Source organism: Perca fluviatilis, chromosome 11, assembly GCF_010015445.1.
Source record: "Perca fluviatilis chromosome 11, GENO_Pfluv_1.0, whole genome shotgun sequence".
Classification (NCBI taxonomy): domain Eukaryota; kingdom Metazoa; phylum Chordata; class Actinopteri; order Perciformes; family Percidae; genus Perca; species Perca fluviatilis.
In genome coordinates this window covers 27,283,641-27,309,968 of record NC_053122.1, presented here as the reverse complement: position 1 = coordinate 27,309,968, position 26,328 = coordinate 27,283,641, and the positions used below count along the sequence as shown (strand labels likewise).

General features: G+C 40.5%; 2 protein-coding genes across 2 annotated transcripts; one reads left to right on the top strand and one right to left on the bottom strand.

Moving 5' to 3' along the window:
- The first annotated feature begins 2,308 nt into the window (after positions 1–2,308).
- On the top strand, positions 2,309–14,599 carry sirt6 (sirtuin 6). The gene is made up of 8 exons (XM_039816938.1): positions 2,309–2,493; positions 4,306–4,433; positions 7,129–7,311; positions 9,544–9,603; positions 11,077–11,172; positions 11,262–11,342; positions 12,914–13,037; positions 13,995–14,599. The coding sequence occupies exons 1-8, from the start codon at positions 2,428–2,430 to the stop codon at positions 14,310–14,312; spliced, it is 1,056 nt and encodes a 351-aa protein (XP_039672872.1). The 5' UTR covers positions 2,309–2,427; the 3' UTR covers positions 14,313–14,599.
- A 3,834-nt stretch (positions 14,600–18,433) lies between these two features.
- Positions 18,434–23,049, bottom strand: LOC120567742 (relaxin-3 receptor 1-like). Its single transcript, XM_039814722.1, has 3 exons — positions 22,527–23,049; positions 20,534–20,977; positions 18,434–20,059 (listed from the first exon to the last, which is right to left on the bottom strand). The coding sequence occupies exons 1-3, from the start codon at positions 22,836–22,838 to the stop codon at positions 19,448–19,450; spliced, it is 1,368 nt and encodes a 455-aa protein (XP_039670656.1). The 5' UTR covers positions 22,839–23,049; the 3' UTR covers positions 18,434–19,447.
- Positions 23,050–26,328: the final 3,279 nt, after the last annotated feature.

The window sequence follows — 26,328 nt, the reverse complement described above, 5'->3', positions numbered from 1 at the left end:
TCCCAGACTTGTTGCTGCACCAGTAGCGTACATTCCCTAAAACCACAAAACTATTGTTATACATGACTAGTTATCAGTTATATTAAGTCAGCTGCATAATCTGAATCCAGGCCAGAAATGATCATTTAAAAAAAAAGAAGAAAAAAAAAGAAAATCCTCGAAGACATGATGTGAACCTCTCGACTTAGCCTTTCTCTTGTAGTACCACTGTATGAGCAGATGAGGGGCAGTGCTTGCTTATTATTTGTCAGATAATATAATAAATCCTGAGGCATTCTGTGTTCTACCATTACAGTATTTGGCGGGACAAGAATGGACCAGAATCAAATTGCAGTGACAAACCCACTAATGTGGGTGCTTTATTTGTCTTTGTACAGCAAAATAAAGAGTGCAGCGGTGTAGCTCCCTTGTGGCGTGGCTAGTGTGCAGGGTTGGGTTAGGCCTTGGGGAATTCTGCTGGGTAGGCGAGGTGCAGTAGGGAGCTCACCGGTGAAGTTGGGCAGGAGAAAGTTGAAGCAATCGCTGTTTCCAGTATTTATTTCCAATTTGAAGCTTTTATATTAGTGATTTTCTCCCAGACTTGTTGCTGCAACAGTAACGTTAGATTCCCTAAAACCACATACATATTGCTATACATGACTAGTTATCAGGGTTAATGTTATAAATAACTTTTTCTAACTAATTCAGGTCACTCTAGTCGACAGATACTAACCATTACAACCTAACACCATTTTACAAATTACAAGTGAGCAAAATATTGATATGCAATTAGAGAATGAATAAAAAGGTTCTCACCATTAACCCAAAATTAACTTCCGTCCGCCATGTAACTTCGTAATATTTGTTCCACCACCTGAATGCAGCATCTGTATTAGGCTACCTGGGCAGAGGTATGGGACTGGGCCTTCCTGATAGTCTTCTAATAAACTTAGAAGGTATACCTTAAATTTGTGTTTTAGTCACAATATAATATGTGCTCGTAAGGTCTGTGAAATCCAGCGAAATAACGTTCATGTTGAAGAGCTGAAGAGAGACAGGAAATGTGTGTGAGAGAGCGAGAGGGGGATGAAATGCAGCAAAGGGCCTCGAGTCGATTTGAACCTGGGCCGCTGGCGAGGACTGAGCTTACATGGGGTGCGCGCTCTACCAAGTGAGCTGGAGGCTGCCCCGTGTTGTTGTATTTTGAGAGGCTTGACTACACTGTGCCTCAAATAGGTGTAAAGGAGCTGAAAAAATATATAATTTCTTTTTGTAAAAATGGATATTGGTTCAGGAACCGGTATCGATCAATGTGGCGGTATGAACATTTTTGAACGATACTCAGCCCTATTTGTATGGTCTACAGTACATCTTTGTGAAAAGGTATTCTTCAAAACAAAGATAATCGGTTTCTGGCTGGATGAGGAAATATCTTGCATTACAATTTTTCCAGCACACATCGTTGCTTGTGATGTTTCTCATCAAAAGTGCATTATGTAATATAATAGATGCATGATTATTATATGGTTTTTGATCAGATAAATTCCAAAGTTCTTAATTAGTGCGTACTTTTTTTTCTTCTTCCAAATCAACTCTGTTGTAACTAACTTCTTAACATAGAAAGTTTGGTCAGACCCTAACAAATTAATTATTTCAAATAAAATATGACAATAAAATATGACAATAATACATTATTACATACATTTAAAGCAAATATTTCTTCAGTATATTTTTTTTCTCCTGTAAAACAAAAGCTGAATCCATTTCTTACCTATTCTATGTACTCACTCTCAAGAGTCATGGGTTGAAGTTGCTCTATTGTTTTATCACATCGCTGTGGAGATAGGCCTGGCAATGTGAGACTATCAAAGTTTTAAAACTTCCATAATTGACACCAATATTAGAAGACATGGTCTTGTTTCTGAATTGTAATACAGGCTCCCCTCTTACTGATAATTATATTCAACTTATATGTCTTGTTGTCAAATAAGGCTGAAGTGCTTCAGATCCCACCTGATATGTGTATGTTCTGTATTGAACTAAAATATCTCTTTGACTCTGCTTCTAAGATAGTAACGAACAAGAAAGCTATTAAGACCTCTCACATTTGGTAAAATAAGTTTACATCTCCCTTGTACATTTGAATGCATGGGTTTTGCTATTTGTTTTATTTTTGTCATATGTTATTTTTTTTGCATGTATAATTACACCGTAATATAAAGATCATTTTTCAATGTGATCATCAGATATTTGTAGTCTAGGAAAACTCATAAACTGTTTTATATTTGAAAATATGATTTCGTCGCTCAGAGATGACGTCACGCCAACAGCAGTTTTAAATAACCGCCTGGGAGCTTCTACCACTCTCTATGCGTATGACACAGGAACAGCTTTCTAAACAAGTATAATAGTAGTATAATAAACCTACTAGCTATACCAACTACAGCCATGTCTGTGAATTATGCTGCCGGGCTCTCACCGTACGCAGATAAAGGTGTTTGCGGACTTCCCGAGGTAAAAGACGGCTAACGTGAGCTAACGTTAGGTAGTTACCTAGCTAGCTAGCTTTTAATCACATGCTAGCAAGTTAGCCAAGGATGCCTGCTTTATGTTCGGTCTTTATGATGTTTAAAATACATTTAAACAGCAAAACTTCAATATAAAAAAAAATACCCCATGGCAAGGGAACGTTCTGCATTGCATTTGCTACTAAAGACAAGTGTGGAAATGTTAGCTAACAACAGAAAGCACTTAAGTAACGTTGTCAAAGGAATAATTAGTCTTTGTTGTGAATGGCTTGATTAAGAGTTTTACATTCATTAGACGTCATTAGCTCATGTGTACGCAGAGTTGTAGCTCGTCCTGGTGGTGCAACGTTTAACTAGCAATGCGTCATATTATGAGCTTATATTTGTATGGGTTAAATAGTGTCTCCAAAGAAGCCACTGTCTCCAGTTTTGTGTTGTAGTTGTACGTTTTACATGTAAGACTTGCATTGCATGAGATGCACAAGCTTAAGGCAAAGAGCAGTAACCTTAGCAATCAGATAAAGGAGAGAAGTAAAGGGGCAATACGTCCAATATTGTTCTCTGAAATGTAGAATAGCAGAAGTATTAAGATGCATGAAATGGAAAAGTACCAATACATCAGAATTGTGAATAGATTTTACTTTCCACCTAAAACATAATATCCCCCTCTGTGTTAAAGCTTTGTGACAGACTTTACCATTATGTGCTCAAAGCTGTTACATATTTAGTAAAAGCTCTGCTCAGGTACAACAGTAAAACACATGTCACATTTTAAAACAATGACTGAAGGGGAAAATGTGTGAGGAGCACACCCTTAAAAGTGACCCAACTTGAAGTCGCACACTTATCGGTTCCATGTACTTCCATGCACAAAGTGAAACCTTTTCACAGCAGACATGCTGGTTTCATCAGGTCTTTAGAAAATCAAATACAAAGTTTCTTGTGTAAATACACTCCTCAAGTTGTAGTAGTTTGTGTCCTATTTGGACTGGAGATTTTGGATTAAATGACATTGTCTTTGACACTTTTTAAATAAATTATGGAGATTTGTTGCAACACTTACGCTTAAATTTAAATAGTCTGCTTACAGAAAAAGGCACTACATTAAAACTAGGGCTGCACGATATGAGGAAAATATCTAATTGCGATTATTTTGACTGATATTGCGATATGATTCACGATATTGGAGGGAATGATCATTTTTGGTATAATTATTCTCATTTTCATTGAAAAATATGATTTAAAGTGTGATTTGTACCAAACAAAGATTTTTTTCTTTAGTCTGTAGGATACAATTTGTAGGCCGGGACTTCTCTGCAGCACCACAATACTTTAGAATGGTTTGACACATATTTTGCCTTTAGCAAATATTGCGCCCCCCTGCGATTTGGATATTGCACTAGTCCATACTGCAATTTCGATAAAATTGCGTTTAATTGTGCAGCACTAATTAAAACTGCAACATAAGACATGATATTCATTTGAAATGTTTGTTATTCTAACATTGTGCAATGTCTTCTTTATTTACAAGCTGCATAACTGTCATAAGATATAATGTTTTGGTCTTCTTTGGATTCAGTTCAAACTGTGTGAAATTATGCTGCTTCCTGCGTGGCCATCATACCCACATTGCAATATATCTCTCACCCCTATGTAAATAAATGTACTGTATGAAACCATCCCTTTTCAACCCTTCATCATTCCCAAATACTTTTGAAATGTAGGTACTGTTTCAACAATATTGTCACAGTTAACGGCCAGCTGTTTTTGAACCTGATGTTTTACTGTTCTGTGGCAGATGTTTGACAGTCCTGAGGAGCTAAAGGCGAAGGTGGAAACCCTCGCTCAGTTGATAAAAGAATCACAGTACCTGGTTGTCCACTCTGGAGCAGGAATCAGCACCGCAGCAGGCATCCCCGACTTCAGGTGAGGCACAAACAAAGTCCCTATAGCCCTTTTTTTAAATATCTTTTCCCAATCACACACTGCTTTTCTCTCAATCATGTTTCATGTTCGTGAACTATGATGAGCAAAGCAACACTGACCTCACACATTCTGTCCCAAGTTAAGTTTAAGTTTTTTTTTTCGCAAACAAATGCTCCCAATAAACTTGTTACAGGGAAGGTTTGGGATACCAGCAGTACTGTTAAATGCTCAGCCTTTTTAATGTGCATTTAACCTTGAATATGTTTTATTGTGAAAACTAGCCGGTACAAAATCTATGCAAAGAATGTTTACATCCTCTATGCAAAATATATGTAGGAATCATGACATTCCTTTTTAGGATGTTTTGATTGATTTCAAACTAACTTAATATAGCATCCCAAGCATGCAGCTTATTATTAAGGTTCAGCCAATCTGAAGATAGTCCTGTCGCTGTAAGCGCTGAGGCCAGAGGAACAAACCGTTTAACAGAAATTGGAGGACGACAGAAGAAAAGGACAATAGTATATAACTGCATAGTTTCCATTTCAGATTTTTAGCCTGCTTTCTCTTGTAGTACCACTGTATGAGCAGATGAGGGCAGTACTTGTTTATTATTTGTCAGATAATAGAATAAATCCTGAGGCATTCTGTGTTCTATCATTATGGTGCAAGAATTGTCTTTGATACTGTGCGAACAGGTATTTTGCCGTTATAGCTGAGCTGTGGCACATAAGATATATAACTTTTTACTCATTAATTGAGGTAATTCTGGTGTGATTGACAGATATTTCCCAGTGACAATTCATGCATGCCTGAAGATGTTCGCTGTGGAGACCTGACTTATTAATATTTGATTGGTCTGCCTGTCATCTGGTGTGGATGCTCCCTGGGCGCCTCCCTAGGGAGGTGGTTTAGCTGGGAGGAGGCCTCGGGGTAGACCCTGGACTAGGTGGAGAGGTTATCTCTCCGCCCTGGCCTGGGAACGCCTCGGGACCCCCCCAGTCAGAGCTGGCTAATAGCCTCTTTCCGACCAAGTAGTTACAGGAACGTAGTTATAGGAAAAGTCCACTTCTAAGCAGATCTATGAACTACTTTCCCCCAAAACCGTTTTTTCCCATTTGCATTCGCACTGGCCAAGTGGCCATATGGACTATAGGAGGGGTAAGGGAGGGATGCAAGCACGGCAACGGTCTTTATAGTGTTAAAATCAGAAAACAAATACACCAAAAAAGTTATGAACTAAATCTAATGTATATAGCATATTTGTCATAATTTAAACAAGTCTCCCGAAGAGAAACTGGTATCTCTCTCCCCTGTGTGTGTGTGTGTGTGTGTGTGTGTGTGTGTGTGTGTGTGTGTGTGTGTGTGTGTGTGTGTGTGTGTGTGTGTGTGTGTGTGTGTGTGTGTGTGTGTGTGTGTGTGTGTGTGTGTGTGTGTGTGTGTCAATTCGGCATAAATTTTCGCAAGACTGCCTATATTCGAAATCTAAACAGTTCATTTCTCGCCTAAAACATTGTCAGAAGTGAATTTAGTGATGAATAAGATGGCGAAAACTGTTGAAATTGTCCCGTTGTTAGTCTGTCTGTACGGGAAACCTGACCCTCGTTGACCTAAGTCCCTATGCTGAAAATGGAACAGCAAAAAGACCCTGCCCTGAAGTAGGAGCTGAAAGAGTTACAGGAACTGCGGCCAGAGGAACTTATCCCCAAATTGGTCCAGTCGGAACACAAGAAAAAAAGGGTTCTAGGAATTTTATGTTCTAGGAACTGCAAAAATCCGTCCGGTCGGAAAGCGGCTATTAATGTGGCTCGGGAAAGGGAGGTTTTGGGTCCCCTGATGGGGGTTGTGTGTCCGTGACCTGACCCTGGATAAGCGAATGAAGATGGATGGATGGATGGATGGATGGTCTGCCTGTCAGTCATGTAGAGTCGATCTTCGACAGAAATATCATTGATCATTGATGATATCCAAACTTGAATACACCAGCTTCACAGATCCTCTGTGGCTTTCGTGCCCCGCAGCATCTTTCTCATGATGATAAGCATGTAATAAGTCACGTATGTGCCTCTCCATTATTGCTGGTATGTCTTTGAACTGGTCTTGGCTGAGCGAGCAATTAATCAGTTTTTAAGAGAGGAGGCTGTTGTTGCCGCATTTGAGGATTCACAAGATGCGTTCCCTCACCTGATGCATAAAGATAATTTGTGTGTCCTCAAAGTAACTTGGCATCTGTCAGGGTGTTTTAGACCGCACCAGTACTGACAGGACTGCTGTGTTCATCCCTCCTTCAGACACCCAGAACGGACTGGTTAATCAAAGGAGCATGTATTGGACAGATCAGATCAGACAACAGATTTTATACATTTTAGTCTGAAAATGTGTCACTGTATCCAGTAAGAATGTTTTTTTTGTTTAATGTCATTTATTCTATTTTCTTTGTAGTGGGAGAATCATTTTACAGTTTTTTTTTTTATTGGTCTTTCATATTTCAAGTGGGCTCGGACTTGCACCATTTGACAGCATGTTGTCTATTTGGTACGCAAACTTTGCAGAAATTCTACTATCCGATTGTTAATCCTCAACCATGAATACATAACCACGCACCAGTTGTAGACACGCAATGCCTCCAGTCCACCCACTGCATTACAACCTATTCAATCCTGAGTCATCACTTTGTCACTATATTCTCTTTCAGGGGCCCAAAGGGTGTGTGGACGTTAGAAGAAAAGGGGGAGTCACCTCACTTTGACACCACATTTGAAGAAGCCCGACCCAGCTTGACTCACATGGCCCTCTTGGGACTGCAGAGGGCCGGCTACCTCAAGTATCTCATCAGCCAGAATGTGGACGGCCTACATGTCCGATCAGGCTTCCCCAGGTAACTCCGCCCTGCCTCCTGTCCTGTAGCGCGATGTGCACACAACAAGCGTTTTACACACTGAGTAGCTAACTCAAATCATAGCTGTTAGTGGGCATGGAGCATTACATTACCTCACAGATAAGCCACATCACATCTAGAAGCACTTAAAGCAGTAATTTCTTTTTTAGCAGCGGATTAAGCTGTAAATACAACACTGTAAGGCTGCAACTAACAATTATTTACATAATTGATACATCTGCTAGTTATTTTAATTAATTTCAATGAATCTATTAATCATTAAATGTTGAAATTGCCCATCACAATTTACGGGAACACAAGCTTATGTCATCATATAAGCAGGAAAAGCAGCTATTTATTTATTTTGAGATGCTGGAACCATCACATTTTGGAGTTTGAAACACTTACTTAAAGTGCTCTTATTATGCTTTTGGGCTTTTTCCCTTTCCTTTATTGTGTTAATATATCTTTTTGTGCATGTTATACGTTTGCAAAGTGAAAAAGCCCAAAGGGACTTACCATCTCCAACAGAAAACACTGTTCACCAACTGCTCCAAAGAGCTCTACTGTAGTCCAGCCTTTACTTCAGAGACCAACGTGCGTCACTTTGTAACACACGTTATAATGCTCGCCTAGCTGCTAGCATGGCACGCCCTCATACTCTGCTTCTGACTGGCTAGTAGTACTTAACTGCGCGTGTGCGACTCCCAACAAAGGTGGAACAGAAGTGAGATGCCTCACTCTGTAGCTAAAACAGAGAGCTCAACACACAGGGTGAAAAGAGGAGCTGCAGCAATGTGCAGCACAACAAAAATATGGTGTTTTTTGAAAATTAAACCACATAAACCTATTCTGGTACAACCTCTAAATACAATTATGAGCCTGAAAATGAGCATAATATGAGCACTTTAAATGATTAATCAATGCGGCTCTACAGCAAATATTATCACCCAACGAGTTCTTAGTGTTAGCAAATGGTGATAAAAGTCAGAACTCCTGAGGGAAGTATCTGGCTCTTTAGCTGCTAAATGCTCCACAGTGTTTACCAGCTATGCTACCTTTCCTTTTCTCTCTCTCTGAAAACAGAGAACTGTAAGACAGAACCAAAGCATTAAAGTTGCGGGCCATAAAACCCAAACAATGATCTGGAAGATGCTAAAACGCAGCGTAGAGTTAAGGGGAGCTGCAGAGCCGGGGGATCATTCTCTGTGGGCTTGTCACTACGAGTGACCACTTTTCCATTACATGTATCCAAGTCAGTTGACATATTGTTAGTATAAAAATATTTTGTATTAGTGCAGCTTTAAGATGTAGCATCCTATCAAATACTGTATAACAGCAAATTTTCACAAAATTACCCAAATATGGATGAAAATGTTTGCACTTATATATATATATATATATATATATATATATATATATATATATATATATATATATTACACTTTTGAACAGGTTACATTACATCGCTGTGCAGAATGATTTGGAGTTAAAGAAGAGGGAGTGGAGAGGGAATGGATAAGTGAGAGGTGGACGTGAGCTGTTTATTTAGTGGAAAAGTTAACTTCGTTCAGAAAACGCAGAGAAATCCTTATTGTGAAGGAAACAGCCACGTTATGGTTAGTTTAATTCAATTAATTTCTAGTACACAAACACAAAGAGATACAGCATTGTAAGTTGTGTGAGAAAACCCATGTTGCTTCACGCCAATTTGTTACATGTTGGGATGTGACTAATTGTTTTAAATACGAAGCTGCTGCTTTGTGATAACAGCTGTAACAGCGCCAAAAAACGAGGAGCTCTTTAAATACTGCTCAAGTAACTTCAAATGATGCTCAGTGTAGTAGAAAATGTTTGGTCTGACTCTGGATTATCCAAACATATTGGACTAACCCAAGGCCAAGAACCCAATTTTTAATACAGCACATAAGCCCAGCCTTTACCCTTATTGGAAGACTTGCTTTCCCTGGAAGCCATTTCTTCCTCTGCGCTCCATCAGTCAGGATATTTCAGACGAGGCCTGACAGCAAAATGGTAATTCTCTTTGGAAATCATTGAGGCAGCAGACGGACTGGTAAAGCAAACTGGTTGGCACTAAACGGCAGAGATGCCTATGAGGCCCGAGAAGGGACTGTGAAAAAGTTTTTTGTTGAAGAGTCCTGATGTTAACTTTGGAGACAATTATCTAAGTGGATATCATCTTTGTAATCTTTCTCCCTCTTTCTTTATCAGGGATATGTTATCAGAGCTTCATGGAAATATGTTTGTAGAGGAGTGTGAGAAGTGTGGCAGGTATGTGTGAGCACCAAACACCCACATTTTGATCTTGAAACTCTTTGATAACTCAATGGCATCATGCAGCTGCCGCAAACATACATTTATGCCTCTGTTGAACTTCATCCCAAAGTTAATCTACTTGGTTGAGGTCTAAAGACTGAAACATTTGGTACATCTGTTTGGTAAAACAAATCATGTGGCTGTAACACAATATGTAAAGCATGCAGACCGGACATATAAATCCATGATCCATCCTGCTTTGTGCTTTGTATGTCAAGTGTTTTCTCTGGCCATGGGAGTCACCTTAACTTTGCCTGTGGGTCCTATTTGTTGCTGACAAGCTGCACCATCTTTTTCAAATGGAAACTTCCAGCAGGATAATGCATCCTTTTTACAGAGCGCTCATTAAAGGATTCCAGGGACATGACTTAATTTCACTCCAGTGACCTGCACAGTTTTCGGATCTCATCCAACAGAGGCATTAAATGCATGTCTGCAGCAGCTACATGATGCTGTTGACTATTTCCAGAATCACGTTGAGTCCATTTCTTAAAGAAAGCTGTCAGGTGTCAAAGGTTGCCGGATCTATCTAATAAAGTGGCCACATGTTTTTGTGTATGAATTCATGTGAATAAATTTTTTCAATTGCTAGATGAGTGTGCACAACTGGAGTCACGTTCGAAACTCTAACCACAGTCTGCACAGTAGCAGTTTGTGCGGACAAAACCCTAGTTTGTTTTTTGATTAACATTTCCAGTAATTATGTAAATTACTACGAGAGAGAGAGAGAGAGAGAGAGAGAGAGAGAGAGAGAGAGAGAGAGAGAGAGAGAGAGAGAGAGAGAGAGAGAGAGAGAGAGACTGTAGGTGAGCAAACTGAGGATTTTCATGCATTCTTGTTTACCTAAAAACTGGCATAAAATAACAAAGAAAAGACTATAATTTCACGCTTTTCTTATAGCAAATATTAATTAGTGTAAAGTCACTTAAATTATTTAAACTGTAAAGATGAAAAGTTTGTATGTTCTGTATTGGTGTTTTTACTCTGTGTGTTCTGAGTGACTGTGTGTGTGTGTGTGTGTGTGTGTGTGTGTGTGTGTGTGTGTGTGTGTGTGTGTGTGTGTGTGTGTGTGTGTGTGTGTGTGTGTGTGTGTGTGTGTGTGTGTGTGTGATCTCAGTGAGGACTGTTCTGAGTGTTTGGCTGCACTGAGCCTGTTTTGAGACGCGTGTGTGAAGAGTTGTGTTGCTGTGAATGAGTTTTGCAGGTGATGTGAACTGTTTAGATCAGGTGACTGTTGGTGGTGCAGACTGTGGTTAGAGTTTTGCACATGTGGCTTCAGTTGTGACCATGGTTTAGCAATCAAAAAAAAACAAACTGTAATGGACCTTGGTATGGTGCTTTTAAGCAGCTTTTACTTCTTAACTCTAACTTAACTAAGGCTGATCTGGTCCGATGGAAACGTAATCTGTACGAGTCTTGGTTTTCTAGGCAGTATGTCAGAGAAAAAGTGATTGGTGTAATGGGACTGAAACCGACAGGACGTTACTGTGATGTTGTACGATCCAGAGGACTCAGAGCCTGCAGGTAACACATGCTTTCACTGCATTTTGAACAACCAATACTTCACCATGATGCATTTATTAGTCTGACTGTTAATTATTTTTCTTAAACAGAGGAAAGCTGATAAGCACTATCCTGGATTGGGAGGATGCTCTTCCTGACAGAGACCTGAACAAAGCAGAAGATAGCAGCAGGTAAGACAGAGAAAATTGCAGCACTTGTTTATTTTTGATTCAGCATCTGTCTTGAAACTGAAAAACACACAGCACATTCTCTTATCTATCCTGATTTCCTTTGACGTCCCAGTTTCATGTTTGCTTTAATGTTGCCATTTGCCTCTTGTTTGTCAATGTTTGCATTCAATCCTTCAGCTACAAAAAGCTTTTATTGTGTGTCTACAAAGCAGCCGGGTGAACTAGATCTTTGATGTACTCAGTGGCCCATAATGGATGCGTTAAAGGAGAATTCCGGCTGATTTTTAGCTGAATCTTGATCTTGATGAACGAGTATGAGATAAGCGAAAAACAAATGACCAAAAATCGGTGCTAGCAAACTGGAGTTGCTGCAGCTAATGCCCATAGCTCCCAGTTAGCTAAAATGCCAGTTGTGGGGGCATGTTCTAAAGAGTACCTTTTGTGCCTCTTAACAGACACAAAATGAAATTTAAAATTTCTGTGCAACATGAACAGGGCCCTTACGTGACAACAAGATGCGTGTTCAACTCAGCCATTGTGAAGAAACCGTTTAAATTCACAGTTTGTACTGTCACCTACCTCTTTTTCCATCGGTCGCTTCCTATCGACAGTACTCGGTGACATCTAGCGGTCAAGATTCATGTAAAAACATACCAGAATTCTACTTTTAATACTGATGTAGCCAGTACACCGTAGTGTGTTTTGGACATACTTGTAGAACTGGAGTTACATCCAGGTCATTTCTATTTTGCTCTGTCTCATTACTGAATAGGAGACTACTGCTGTGGAGCTGCTGTGTCTATGCTCTTTATTCATGATGACATATTGCAGTGAGCAGTGGAGCTGGCTTTGCTAGATGTGTAGGTTACTGAAAGCAGCACATACCAGTGCTTGTCATGTATTACCATTACATTTGAGTCACAGCGATAAGCATACATTTCTCTAAAAAAGAATTGCCCAGCAATCTTTGAAAAACACCCAGTTCATTTTACCACACTTAGGGCTGTTCTGAAGGGATCCTCAAAGACCTTTCCTCAACCTCCGGATGAATGAATATTCCTTCTTTCGCAAGTATTTTAACCCATTTCACAAGATACACTGCTTTTTCCTAATCCACACAAAGATGGCTCTCGAAATGTTTGTAACATGTAATCCAAAATTAAAACAATTTATCATTAACTATATTTCTATATTGATGTTTCTTTCTAATATTTTGATTGTGTTTTCCAACAAGAGCTAGGATACATGTCTCGTCAGGGCAACTGGATTAGAAATACAGTCTCAAGTTGAGAATTAGTGAATTAACGTACCTTCATAATTGCCTTCAGGACAGCCCTTGTGTTGTTAAACAATCTGGCTTTTTAGATGGCGCAAGGTAATTATTTTTCAGAGGAACGGTTGCTTGGTGACTCAAATGTAATTGCAATACGCAAAAAACGTAATGTTTTCCTCATGACCAACATTTTCTACCAGCATTGGAAACTCAGCTGACCCCCTAACACACAACAATAAATCCCCTTTATTAAATAAGTAGAACGTGGGTGACATATTTCTCTACTGTGTGCACCCAGACGAGCAGACCTGGCACTGACGCTGGGCACCTCCCTGCAGATCAAACCCAGCGGAGACCTTCCACTTCTCACCAAGCGCAAAGGAGGGAAACTGGCCATTGTCAACCTGCAGCCCACGAAACACGTGAGTCTCATTCATGCACCACCACCTGACACATACAGTATGTGGCAGGTAGAAACATGAAATGGCCCTGGAACTACTATCAGTGTTGCAGTTCTCAAGACCACTTTTTTTCCCGGTCTCTCGGAATCAACCACATTGTTACTCGATCTCGGATGAAGAGGACTCAGGATTTTATTTCAAGACCGGTACAAGACCACAACCTCAGGGATATCACTAAATTGCCTGTGTATCTTCTGATTATGTGTTAACATCATTACTGTGATTGGATTTAAAACTTCCTGCTTTAGATGCAACCATTAACTTGACTCATTTCTAGTTTGAAATGTGTTACTGTTCCTGTTCTCCGCCCCCCTTTACACACACTCCCAAAGTAAATGTAGGTGACAGGAGAAGAAGCTCTGGCTGTCTGGGAGATGTCAGCCAAATCATCGGTAATAACATTTAGTTTATTACATTTTATTTATTATATTTTTTTAAAAGAGTTTATTTGCACAACATCTAAAAGAAAACACACAGCATTGTGTAAATTCTGCAATGTAACACTAACCGACCTAAACCTAAACCACCTAAAATATGTATCTGGGCTAAGTCAGGAAGCATAAAGAAAGGTAAATGACGCTAACGAAGCTAGCGAGCTAAAGTTATCAATCTGCCTCTGTACCAAAACTATCCAGAAATCTCTTCACCCCTCACCCAAAGGGATTTAGCAAATATGACCGTATGTTTCAGTTGTTTGGTCTGGTCTTATCTCGGTCTCAACCCCTCAAAGTCTCGGTCTTGTCTCGGTCTCGATACACTCTAGTCTTGGTGATGACTTGGTCTCGGTTTAGGTGGTCTTGACTGCAACACTGCAGTGCAATAATCAAAGGCAAAATTATGGTGAATAAATTCTGCTCATGTGCCCTGTCCGCCATCTTCAGCTTCAGCATTTCACGGTCTTAATTTTCTGTCTCGTAGGACAAGCATGCACACCTGCGTATCCATAGTTACGTGGACGATGTCATGAAACAGCTGATGGAGCTGCTGGGATTGGACATCCCAAAGTGGGAGGGTCCGACTGTCTGCGAGAGCTCCAAAGCCAACTCTGAGTCCGCCACCGATGTCAAACCACCGCGTGCAATTACAGCAAAGAAAAAGGGGAAAAAGGACCTGATTAAGGTGGAGAGGAAAAGAGACACAACGGCACTAACAGACGATGGGAGTGTTAAGGAGGAGACGGTGTCAGTAAAGAGGGAGAGAGCAGATTCCTCAGTGGAGATAAAAGAAGAGAAATAGCCTCAGGTATTTCTTTCACAAACCCGTCCACAAATAACTGAGGGTGCTTGGTTTGATCAGATTCAGAGAACAGAGATTCTTCTCATCTAATGCCCTCTGGAGCAAAGACTCTTCTAGTACTGTAGCATTTTTTTTTTATACCTAATACCTGATTTGTACATGGAGTACCTGCACTGCTTTCTGGCTGTAAATGGACCATAATCACACTGTACGTTTCTAGGAAAATGTTTTTATATCAGGAAAAAAGCATTGTACTCTGATGGAAAAAGTCACTTTACTGTTTAAAATATATATATATATATATATATATATATATATATATATATATATATATATACACACACACACACACACACACACACACACACACACACGTTTTGGCAATAAACTCAATAAGTTCCTGGTAGAACCTCCTGTTTAAATGAATCGTATGTTGTGTACTGCCAAACAGCAGTGGCCTACTTACAAATGTTAACCAACGTTTCAAAGGAAATGGAGACAGCATGCGTTTGTTCATTTGAAATAACTAGTGCAGTGCCTGTTGAAAATGTGCCTGTTTGGAACGGCCCAAAATTACTTACAGAAGGACCCCAAACCACTTCAAATGCAACTCCCCTGTACACCCTACTACTAACTTACTGATTTACCTGACAGAGAACGTTGCAGATTCAGAATGTAATCACAAAATATCACAATGACAATGTTGAGTAATCAGACATTAGCCGTTAGAGAGAGAGAGAGAGTGTGTGTGTGTGTGTGTGTGTGTGTGTGTGTGTGTGTGTGTGTGTGTGTGTGTGTGTGTGTGTGTGTGTGTGTGTGTGTGTGTGTGTGTGTGTGTGCGTGCATGCGTGTGTGTGTGTCCTCCCTTTCTGCTGCAGCCCAAACCGTCTCCTAAGCCCCTCCCACACAACGGAGTTTGACAGAACTGCCGGCATGTCAGACAACATGTTCAATAACTAAACACCAACACAACGTTAACTTTACTCACCAACAGTAAAACGATGCTAACTAGCAGGCTACCGTTAGCCATTTCAGCATCATATCAGACCATTACTATCGTTCCGTTACTATCATCCTCACCAACGTAGCTTTGTGGACTTTTGACTACTAATAACCAAGTGAAAGATAAATCATTCATGGTAATTATGTTACCTGTTGAGAGGAAATGGTGGCTACATCTGCATCGTTCAGATCTTTAAAATCCTGCAGCCACGCCACCTCTGAAAAGCCGCTCCATTATTCACGGAGTTTTGGAAAACCTTTCTGCAGCTCGTGCGCGGGGAGGGGAGAACGCTATATATGCGTGTGCCTGAGCAGTGATTGACAGGCAGATAGACCACCCCTGTGGCCCTGATTGGAGAAAATCGACCGGGAGCGGTGGAATTTTGCCAATGGCACTACAGGCTGTAGGAGGTGCCAGAGGAGCTGTCTTTTTTTTTTTTTTTACATAATTCATGTAGTTCTACTGGAACATAGGGTCAGTTTCAGCAAATATGACAGAAAGTTAGTTTTATAAGACTTACCTACTGCATCTTTAAATAAAGAGTGACCATGAGACTTTCAACCACAAATCATTGTCTTCTTGATGATGCGGTTGGAAACTCTGAAGACCGTGACTTGTCATTGAGCTTTCAACTGCAAAACCAGCCTTCAGACCATATTTCATCTTGTGTACAGTTAGGTGGACTATATATTACAGTAATTGGCTTGCTGCTTGCTTTTGGAAATCATGTGCTTGTGGTTCTTATCTCCCATTTGAGCTCCAAACACCTATGGCCTGTGAGTCCACAGGTTCTTTCAGAGAGACAGAAAATGGACAGTACAGTCTATAATTCCCAACACATAAAAATAGCTACTCTGTTATTAATTTAAGAAAATATTTTTCTTCAGTGGTACCATTCATGCTGTTTTCAAGCTTTGCTTTATGTGAAGATGTATCATGTCTTGAATGTCTTGTACATGACATATCAACTTTTCTTTGCCTATGTAATATATTATTCATGCTCATCATATCTGACTATCTCCTCTTGGAAAATAATCATCTCTGCAATTGCTTTAAAGCAACACTGTAACTTTTCCCCTCTTTGGTCCGGTTGTCTCATTGGAACTACAGTCACGCGAGCTGAGACCAAAGTGGGAAAAGTTACATCGTGTTGCTTTAAAGGGGTGATAGAATGATTATATAGGGTATTTCACACTGTTCCTTAAGGTCTCCTAATGGGGTATGTAACATTGGTTGGGCTGAAAATGTCCCAGGTGCTATGTTTTTTGGCCCTTATGCATCCCTGTGTAATGGCTCTATTTGGAACGACAGCATTTCTTCCAAATATGGTATGCTCATGAATATTTAGATGAGCTGCGCGCTGACTGGTTGAGGAATCAAATACACATACTTTGGAGACGAGACAGCAGGTCTCATATTACACACACACACACACACACACACACACACACACACAGACACACTGTTATAGCCGAGACACACTAACCAGACGGCTGACCGTCGACAGAAAAGCCAGTCAAGATGATCAGTCGGGTCCCCGAGGTCCAAAAAACCCAAGAAGTGAAAACCGGCAGCTGATTGGACGAACGTGTCACATGGGTTTGTTTTCTCCGGAAATTCAAAGCCAGACTGTCATGGCGGCTCGTTCAGAATACGATCTCATGTTGTACTAAAATAGTTCACTGAAACGTGTTTCTGAAAACATTTTAAACGAGAAATAGGCCATGCAGTTGCTGAATCTGTCTTCATTTCAGCTCAACAAAAAGGTCAGTTTAAAAGATTTTCGTCAGATTTTGAGAGACTCTAGTCACGCTCATTCCACTCGCCATTTCCGGGTGAGTTCCGACTGCCCTGCCGCCAACCGAACATGTCAGGTCGGCCAAAAAGAAGGCAGACAGCCCCCCCAGACGGACGACGGCACGGGACACACCGAACAGACTCGAGTCACTGACCTCGCCAGACTGTCCAACGGCCGATTATCGGCTTGGTGTGTCTCGGGCTTTACGTGCCTGGGTGCGAGCCATGGCTGCAGCGGTTAAAACAGCCGAGACAGTGACCGGGTTGGTTCAGTGGGTAGAGCAGGTGCACGCGTACTGAGAGGTTTATGCTTCGACGCAGAGGTCCAGGGTTCGAATCCGACCTGTGACAAATTTCCTGCATGTCTTCCCCCTCTGTCTCTCCTTTCTCACCTAGCTGTCCTGTCAAAAATTAAAGGCGGAAAAGCCCCCCAAAAAAAAAGTCTTAAAAAAAAACAAACAGCCAAGACAAAATGCATAGTTTCGACACTTTCATTACAACTAGTGTTGTTGTAACGTTACCCTTGGGACATAAAAACCTCCACCAAAGAATCACAACTCTTGACGTCAACTCGGTGGTTCGTTGAGATTTACCCGTTTTCGGACGCAGTTTAAAATTGTGAGATTTGCAGAGGAAAGAGGTGTCAGTGGGATTTAGAGGTTCTATGTTATGTCCTATTTACCCTCCAAGCTGTCGTTTTTCAACTATGACAAGGCAAAATCGGTTTTGCATTCTATCACCCCTTTAAAGCATCCATACCGGGAATATGTGGAGTGGACTTATAGGGATTACAGGTGGTTCTCATCAGCGGGTCTCTATGGAATGGCCCCCTGTAGTTAAAGACGAATAGCTTGTTTTCATTGAACAGGCTCTGAAATCGAACGCGCCGTCTTTGTGTGAGTGGATGTGCTGTTTCTGCTCTGTCCACTGCGTGTAGAGCCTGATGAGAACGGTTATGACGCAGGTTCAAGGGAACAAACATTAGATCAGAGGGAACAATAACAGATAGCAGCAACAGAAGACTTTCTTTTGATCACACAGCGAACAGCAAAATGGTTGGGCAGCAATCTGAGCAAGCGAACTGGCACGAATTTTCAGACAAATGCTTGTTCTAAAATTACACTTTTGATTGTTTTTTTATTCACAGCTGGAAGATACTGGTTCCGTTGTGTGTGTGTGTGTGTGTTTTGAAGATGGTTATCCATGTTCAGACGTTAAAGGTTGCAAAAGGGCAGAAATGTGGGGCAGCTATTGTCTGACTCATTTTCCTTCGTGACTGCCGAAGAGATTAACTTTCCAGAGATGTCACGTCACTGAACTATTTTGTTCTCTCGTTTTATTTAATGTCACATTACATATACCTTGATCACAAAACGATTCACAGCAGTACAGCAAGGCAGACACAGAGAGACATGAGAATGGACGACAGCTAATGCTAGATTCTACTGCAGTGTCCTCATTGAGTTTACCAACAATAACACAAATAAATATTAAACACATCAATAATAAGGAAAATGTAACAATCTTACAGTCCTCGTGATTGCCTGTGTAAGTGTATTGAGGTGCAAAGTACAAGAAAAATCACTTCACAGGTTGAACTAATCAAGCATCACACTGTGTTTTGCTTGATTGTGCGAAATAAGAAATCAGCCCACAGTGTAACTAAGATCATTTTCAAGAATACTTGTCGCCACGGAGATTACTTCCAAAGTGGCATGTTTCACAAAAAGTCTGTGATATATCTGTCTGTGCTAAATCATAGCTGTTCATAAGTCTGGAGGGGATTACAGTGTCACACAGGAACGTGATTAAAAAAAAATGGCACCAAAGAAAATATGGCATACAAAGTTGACTCATAAAGGAGCATTTCATTTAGTATCAAAGGAAAAGTTTGACACTTTGAGGAATGTCGGGCTGCTCGATTATGGAAAAAAAATCATAATCACAATTATTTTAGTCAATATTAACATCACGACTATTTAACACGATTTATTCATTGACGTTTGGAAAGATGTTGCATTTATGGAACAGTTAAACAAATCAACAGTGAAAACACCCTTAATACTTTTCCTGTTGAACTTGTTAAATTCCCCCTCAGAACACAAGCCAAAATGAGAGTTTACTTGCAAAATGTAATGTGCAAAATAATCGTTTCCCGATTCCGATGTTTTTGTGATCGTTAGGAGCCGAAATTGAAATCGCGATCAAGAGTTGAGTTGAGAAGATGGATACCACTGTTTGTAAGGAGAGTGGTATGGATATTCTCATCCAACTCTCAGCCAGAAAGCAAATAATTGTTTTCCAAAATGTCCAACTTTTCCTTTTACAGAGCACATCACTTATTGCCGTCTTTGTGAATCATAACCAGGCTGGGCGGTGCGTCTGCCACTCTTCTCTCTCTCAGACCCTGAGTGAGAACATTTTGGACGGATTGAGACACTCTGAGCAGGAGCTCCTTCAGTCCAGCTCTGTACTCTTTTCGGATCAGGCAGTAGAGCACCGGGTTAAGACAGCTATTTGCGTGAGCTAAGCACACAGTCAGGGGGAAGGCGTAGGCCTGGGCGTTGTAGAAGGCTTTACTAAAGGGCACCAAGTCAAATTTGATCAGCACCCCCCACAGGGTAAGAGCCTGGTTGGGTAGCCAGCAGATGAAGAAGGACAGGACTACGATGGTGACGGAGCGGGTGACTTTGGAGCGGCGGCGGAGGCGTCCTCTCTCCGACTCGGACCTCTCCGTGACGCTCGCGCTGACCATGCTGCCTACGCTGCGCCGGCTCAGGATGAACCTCAGGAGGAGGAGGTAGCACACGGAGATGACAATCAAGGGAACTACGAATCCCAGGAGGACTTTCTGTGTTTGATAGAGTCCGAGCAGGAACTGAGGATCCCAGCGGCTTGAATCGGAGTCAGAGAAGCGCACTAAGCACAGCTCGTCATCTGTAGACACCTGTAAGAACAACAACATAGAGGTTGCAAACCCAAACAGAAAGCGTGACGCGAATGAAATAGGGCTGGGTTCAACAAGATTTAAAACGATTTTCATTCGAGTGATCCAATATCGATTCATACAATCCAGAATCGATCTTTGTCTGCGAGGGAAAGACTGGCATGGCCATTTTAAAATTCACTGACTGTAAAGTTTGGAGAGCTGCACTTTATTGTGTGTTCATGTTAAATTAAAAAGTGCATTAATGTAACCGCTTTGGGTCAGTTCTTCATGTAAACATTGACATTTTGAATAATGCAACAGGTTACAGGAAACCTTGTACTATTGTAGAATCTCTTTCATATCCAAGCAAAATAGTTTTTGCAACTGAAATATCCCAAATCGGCATTGAATCGGAAACCTAATCGATTTGGGAAATCGGTGGCGATACCCAGCCCTAGAATCAAATCGGGGGTCAGTCTGAATTCAACGCACCTGGACTGTGGTGGAGTAGAAAGCATGAGGCAGCGTAGCCACCAGTGACACCGCCCAAATGGTTAAACTGGCCCATTTGGCATGAGCAGTGGCGAGGCCAGGGCTGCCCATCTTCAGAGAGGTAACCATGGAGTGGTAGCGGGTCACGCTCATGGCGGTGAGGAAGAAGACGCTGGCGTACATGTTCAGGGTGGTGACCGAGCTGACGATCTTGCACATGACCTGGCCAAAGGGCCAGCGGAAGTCCAGCACCGTGTCCACGGCCCAGAAGGGCAAGGTGAGGACAAACTGGAGGTCTGTCAGCGCCAGGCTCATCACGAAGCAGTCGATGGAGGAGTGGCGATGGCCCCGGCGGCGCGAGTGCAGCAGGAAGAGGGCCAGCAGGTTACCCACAAGCCCCAGAACACACACCACCAGGTAGACCAGGGCAATGACAACTCGTACCTGCAGTTGTGGAAGAAGTACTCCGATGAATAAAAGTACTAATACCACATTGTAAAAAAATACTCTGTTGCACGTTAAAGTCCTGCATTGAAAATGTTTAGTAATGTTAGGGCTGCACGATATGAGGAAAATATCCAATTGGGATTATTTTGACTAACATTGCGATGTTGGAGGGAACGATCATTATTACTTACATTTTCATTGAAAAATATTAAAATAAAAAAAAATGAAAATGATTGTTGCGAGGATCTGTACAAAATCTGTACAAAACAAATAATTTTTTCTTTAGTCTGTAGGATACAATGTATAGGCTGGGGTGTCTCTGTAGCACCACAGAACTTAATTCAGAATGGTTTGACACATATTTTGCCTTTAACAAATATTGCACCCGCCCCTGCGATTTGGATATTGCAGCAGTCCATATTTCGATTTTGATTAAATTGCGATTAATTGTGCAGCCCTAAGTAATGTTATGTAAAAATAAGTATCAGGAAAATGTGCTTAAAGTATTGGTAACACTTTATAATAACCATCACTAATAAATGGTAAATTGATAGTTAATTAATCTTTAGTTAATAGGTATTTTACTGTTAAAAGACAATGAAATTATGCTTTATGTTTACTCATTAGTAATGTTATAATTAATGTTATTTTATCATTAATTTAGTGTCATACAATAATAAGTTTATAACTTCAGATAGGTAATACTTTGTCAGTGGTTAATAATTGTTTTGTAAACTGTCTATAAACATGATTTGAATGGCTATTATAAAGTTGCAACTAATGCTTATAATAATAAGGTAATTATTAATAAATGGTATTAATTTGGCCCCATTAGATCTTTATTTGGCGATCTATAAAAGAGATGATTGTTTTATTATTTGAACACTGATAATAGCTATCTAAATAATGTTTATAGATGCTTTACAAAGTCTTTATTAACCATTAACAAGGTATTATTTTCATCAAATGCAACTTTACAAGACATCCAAATTATGTTTACTGACGGTTCACAAACGATTTCTTAATCATTTACAAAAAGTTAATATAATATATAAAATGGTTTGATGTGAACAATAAACTTTTAAAATAACAAATTAAAGCATAACTAATAATCAGTAAACATTAATTATCAATTTGTTGGTTACTTAACAGTAAAATAACTATTAATTTAGGTTTAATTAACTATCAATTTACCATTTATTAGCAATGGTTATTATAAAGTGTTACCCAATATTTGGCTCTGAAATGTAGTGGAGTAGAAGTTAAGGACAAGTACCTCAAATTTGTACATAGGTTACAGTACTTGAGTAAATGTACTTAGCTACGTTCCACCTGCACTGCGTACCTGTCAGACACATACAATCATTTTGTGTTTTGGCATCTTGGACCTACATGGTCACACACAAATGCACACAAGGAAATTCAAAAAAAAAAAAAGTCCAAATACAACATGTATCCTCCAAGCACTTTTCTTGTTTAGGCGATTCATGCCATATGAATTTCCATTTCTATCCATGTGGATTTGTACATTCTTATCTCAACCTACTGCCAGGTTTGCGCCGTCTGCGTGCAGGTCCAGCGAGGACTCCTTGGAGAGGATGAGGAGCCAGCAGTTGAGTGAAAGGTTCAGAGCTGCGAGATTAGAGGCTGCTCCCGTGAGGCTGACAACTCTCGAGATGTCGTCCTCTTCTCCTCCGCACACGTTCAGAGCGCCCAGGGGCCCGGAGGCGCTGCTGTTGCTCTGCATGCTTCTGCGGAGGAAAAAAGGCTTCTTTTGTCCTAAAAACAAGTTAACGGCAGCTTTCCCGTCGTCTCTGCGGCTAACTTCCAGAGTGTGGGTGCGCAGGCGCGGACGCATACAATCCCCCCCATCTCCTTCGTTCTGTACTTAGTTTGGTTCAAAGCCTCAGAGTGGCATGAGTTATCCGAGTCATTTCTAAACTTGCTCGGAGGGGAAACCGTGATTTGTCCGTGTCAGCCTACTTAGGAGAGTTCTGCTGAGGTCTGTCGCGATGCAGACGCATCTTCTGATGCTGACAGCACGCGGAGGCTTTTATACTCGCTGGGGCTCTCCTCCACCGCTCGATGGCGCACTGCCGGAGCGCGCACATGGAGGCTGCAATATGTATTACTACTGCTGATTATTACAGTTAGATACTGAACATTAATTAATGAGGCTCCACTAATTTGTTGTTGTTAAACTCAGGTTGAGCCAATTCTCTGCTCTGTTTCCATTAAGAGATACAATCAGATGTCCTCCCCCCCCCCCCATGGGTAAACAAACGGGGAAAGGCTTGTGGTGTATGGTGTTGAAGATAAAAAAAGTTAAAACCATGCTTATGTTTTAGTACAATATACTTTTAGGTAAAAAATGTAACTTAAAAATGTAAACTGTTGTGTGACTGAGTGAAGGAATGTTTCAATACTGATTTATCAGCATTTGTCTGGCTCACACCTTCTCAAGCTTCTAAAGAATTGATTAGGTCATGTCTGTTATTTAGCATGAATGTAGATGCTCTAGAAGACTTACTGTTTAAACAACTTTTGGGGAGCCACTCCCTGCGGGGCCAGACTTGATTAGAACAAAGGAAATGCAAACTCTGTAAACTTGAACAGAATCGGCACTACCATGATAAACGACCTTTGTCTGGGACCTGGAGAAAACCTGAAATCAGAGGTGTGTCTTTAACCTGGGACAGTTTCCATTCAGGGAAACACCCACGATTCCAAAGGAATATAATTCCGAACCTGAGAATGTCTCAGGGCTGATTGATGTAATTCCTGAAGAGGAGGCATGTCATTTCAGTCCGCTGTCAGCTGCAGTGTATCATTTGTTTTTGTCATGTCGTTTTCATCGTGTTGTTCATTAAACCTTTTGCTTAACTTTCAATTCGACCCCAGCCTCTCCTTCCTCCTCAGAAATCAAACGAACACGTCATTTAGAGATTTCTTACAATGGTGGGGGTCTGGGGGAAATATTAGCAGTCTGGTGCACTGCAAAAAGAGTGTTTTCTGAACTGTCTTTGCTCTTAGGTAAATGATTGATGTTGCTCAGAAAAATATGACTTCCAAAGTGTGTTTCCGGTTTATTTAAATTGTATTTGTGTGCCATGAGCTTGCTATTCATTGTTTTTCATTTGTTTTCCCTTTTTGATGGAGCCAGCTAATGTTATGCCCCAATATCACCTGTAATATTTCTGCATATGATGTGAAGGTAAATGACTCAGGATGGTATTTTCAGAAAGGTTTTCTAGGCCCTCAACGGATGATAACAAACAGCTTTCAGTCTTTGTGAGGGAGCCATAGAGAGAGGTGTGTGTGGGTGGGTGGTGGTGGTGGTGGGGGTGTTTGATTTGCATTCCTTATAGGTCACTGTCAGTATTCACACAATGCACCGCTTTTGTCAGCCCAGCTGTGCGTGAGTTGAGCGAAAAAGGAGGTTAGAAAATTAGAATTTCAGCACTTTCTGGATGTGGCAGGACACTCTGTAACTTCATCAGTGATCCTCCATCATCTTATTTGATCCGATTTAAAGTCCACTCAAGCCAGTTGGGAGCTATTTATTCTCCTCCCTGTTTCTTTGTCTGGCTCTATTAGCAATCAGGAACAACTTGAAAAGTAAACACCAATCATTTGTTGACGGTTTCCTTTAATGTGTTACCAATACCGAGATGGATGGAAATGCAGATATGGTTGGAGTCCGACCCTAGCTCTCGCTGTTGAGCTGATCATTGGCATTCTGCTGAAGCTTTCTGAGACTCTTAATGAGGTAATTTAATTTTCATTTAAGTTTCAATTAAGTTTTTGTTTTTCACCGCACCTAAAAAAAAAAACAATGGGATATGGATAGAGCTATGCCTCTTTTCTCCCCCTAACTTTGTCTATAGTCAAGGTGAGGTTGAGCATGTGAGTGAAAAGAAGTTTTGTTTTTGTATGTGTGGAAGCGAACATTTCTGTCAGTAAAGGTGAAAATACAGTACATAGATTATGTCCAGATTTTATAAATATAAGGATAAAGACTTTTTTGCCCAAGTAAGTTACACTAACAAGGAATTTGCCTTGGTGGACGAGGCATGGAATTAATAATAATAATAATAAGTTTATTTGATATAGCACCTTTTACAGACAAAGTCATGATAAACATTTGTAAAAATACTGTACAGTAGGATCCAACAGAAAATAAGCAAGGAAAAAATAATTGAAAGACCAATGAAAATCATTTAAAAGATTTAAATCTAAAACCCAAAGTTACAAACATGAGCCAAAAGCGAATTTAAACAAATATAGCTCTCCTGATAAAAGCTTTTCCACGTCAATGTAGTCATTCCTAATAATCGGACACTCTTCTCAGAATCATTTCACTGAGAGCTCCTTAAGTTTTACAGTCTGTCTTTGTTAGTCAGTTCAGGCTGACCAAGGACACTAAATCTGCTCCCTCTTTGTCATTGTTTGGAGCATGTCGTAGACAAAGTGATTTGAGTGCACTCTCTGAATGGCTCCCTATAGCAGCAGTGAAAGGCGAAGATCCAATCAGTGACTGTGTCCTTGCTTCAGAAAGTTGACCCATGTGATCAAACTAGTATTCAGATCCTTTATGAAGTAGAAGTACTAAAACCGCACTGTAAAAAGACTCTGTTACAAGTAAAAGACCTGCATTAAAAAATGGGTAACACTTTACTTGAAGGTACACTCACCTAAAGGATTATTAGGAACACCTGTAAGATTTCTCGTTAATGCAATTATCTAATCAACCAATCACATGGCAGCTGCTTCAATGCATTTAGGGGTGTGGTCCAGGTCTAGACAATCTCCTGAACTCTAAACTGAATGTCAGAATGGGAAAGAAAGGTGATCTAAGCAACTTTCGAGCGTGGCGTGGTTCTTGGTGTCAGACAGGCTGGTCTGGGTGGTGTGGGGGATCCCTTTCGTCTTCAGAACTGCCTTAATTCTTTGTGTCATTGATTCAGCAAGGTGCTGGAAGCGTTCTTTAGAAATGTTGGCCCATATTGATAGGATAGGGTCAAACACTGTATTAGTATGGTGTTCCTAATAATCCTTTAGGTGAGTGTATCTACATAAGAGTGACATGACACTGTCATAAACACAGTCATGACACATGACTAACTCTAACTCTAACTCTAACCTAAAAATCCTCACATTTTAGAAACTGGAAACAATTCAAACAGTTCTGTCAATCAACTATAAGTGTCTAAATGCCTAAATCATTTCAGCTGGACTTGTAGGCCTGTATATTGTTGGGTAGTTTAATTTATAATAATAAAAAAACCTTGTATTTTATAAACTATATGTGTTTTGTGTGCAAACATCTTAATTTGCAAAGTAAGAAG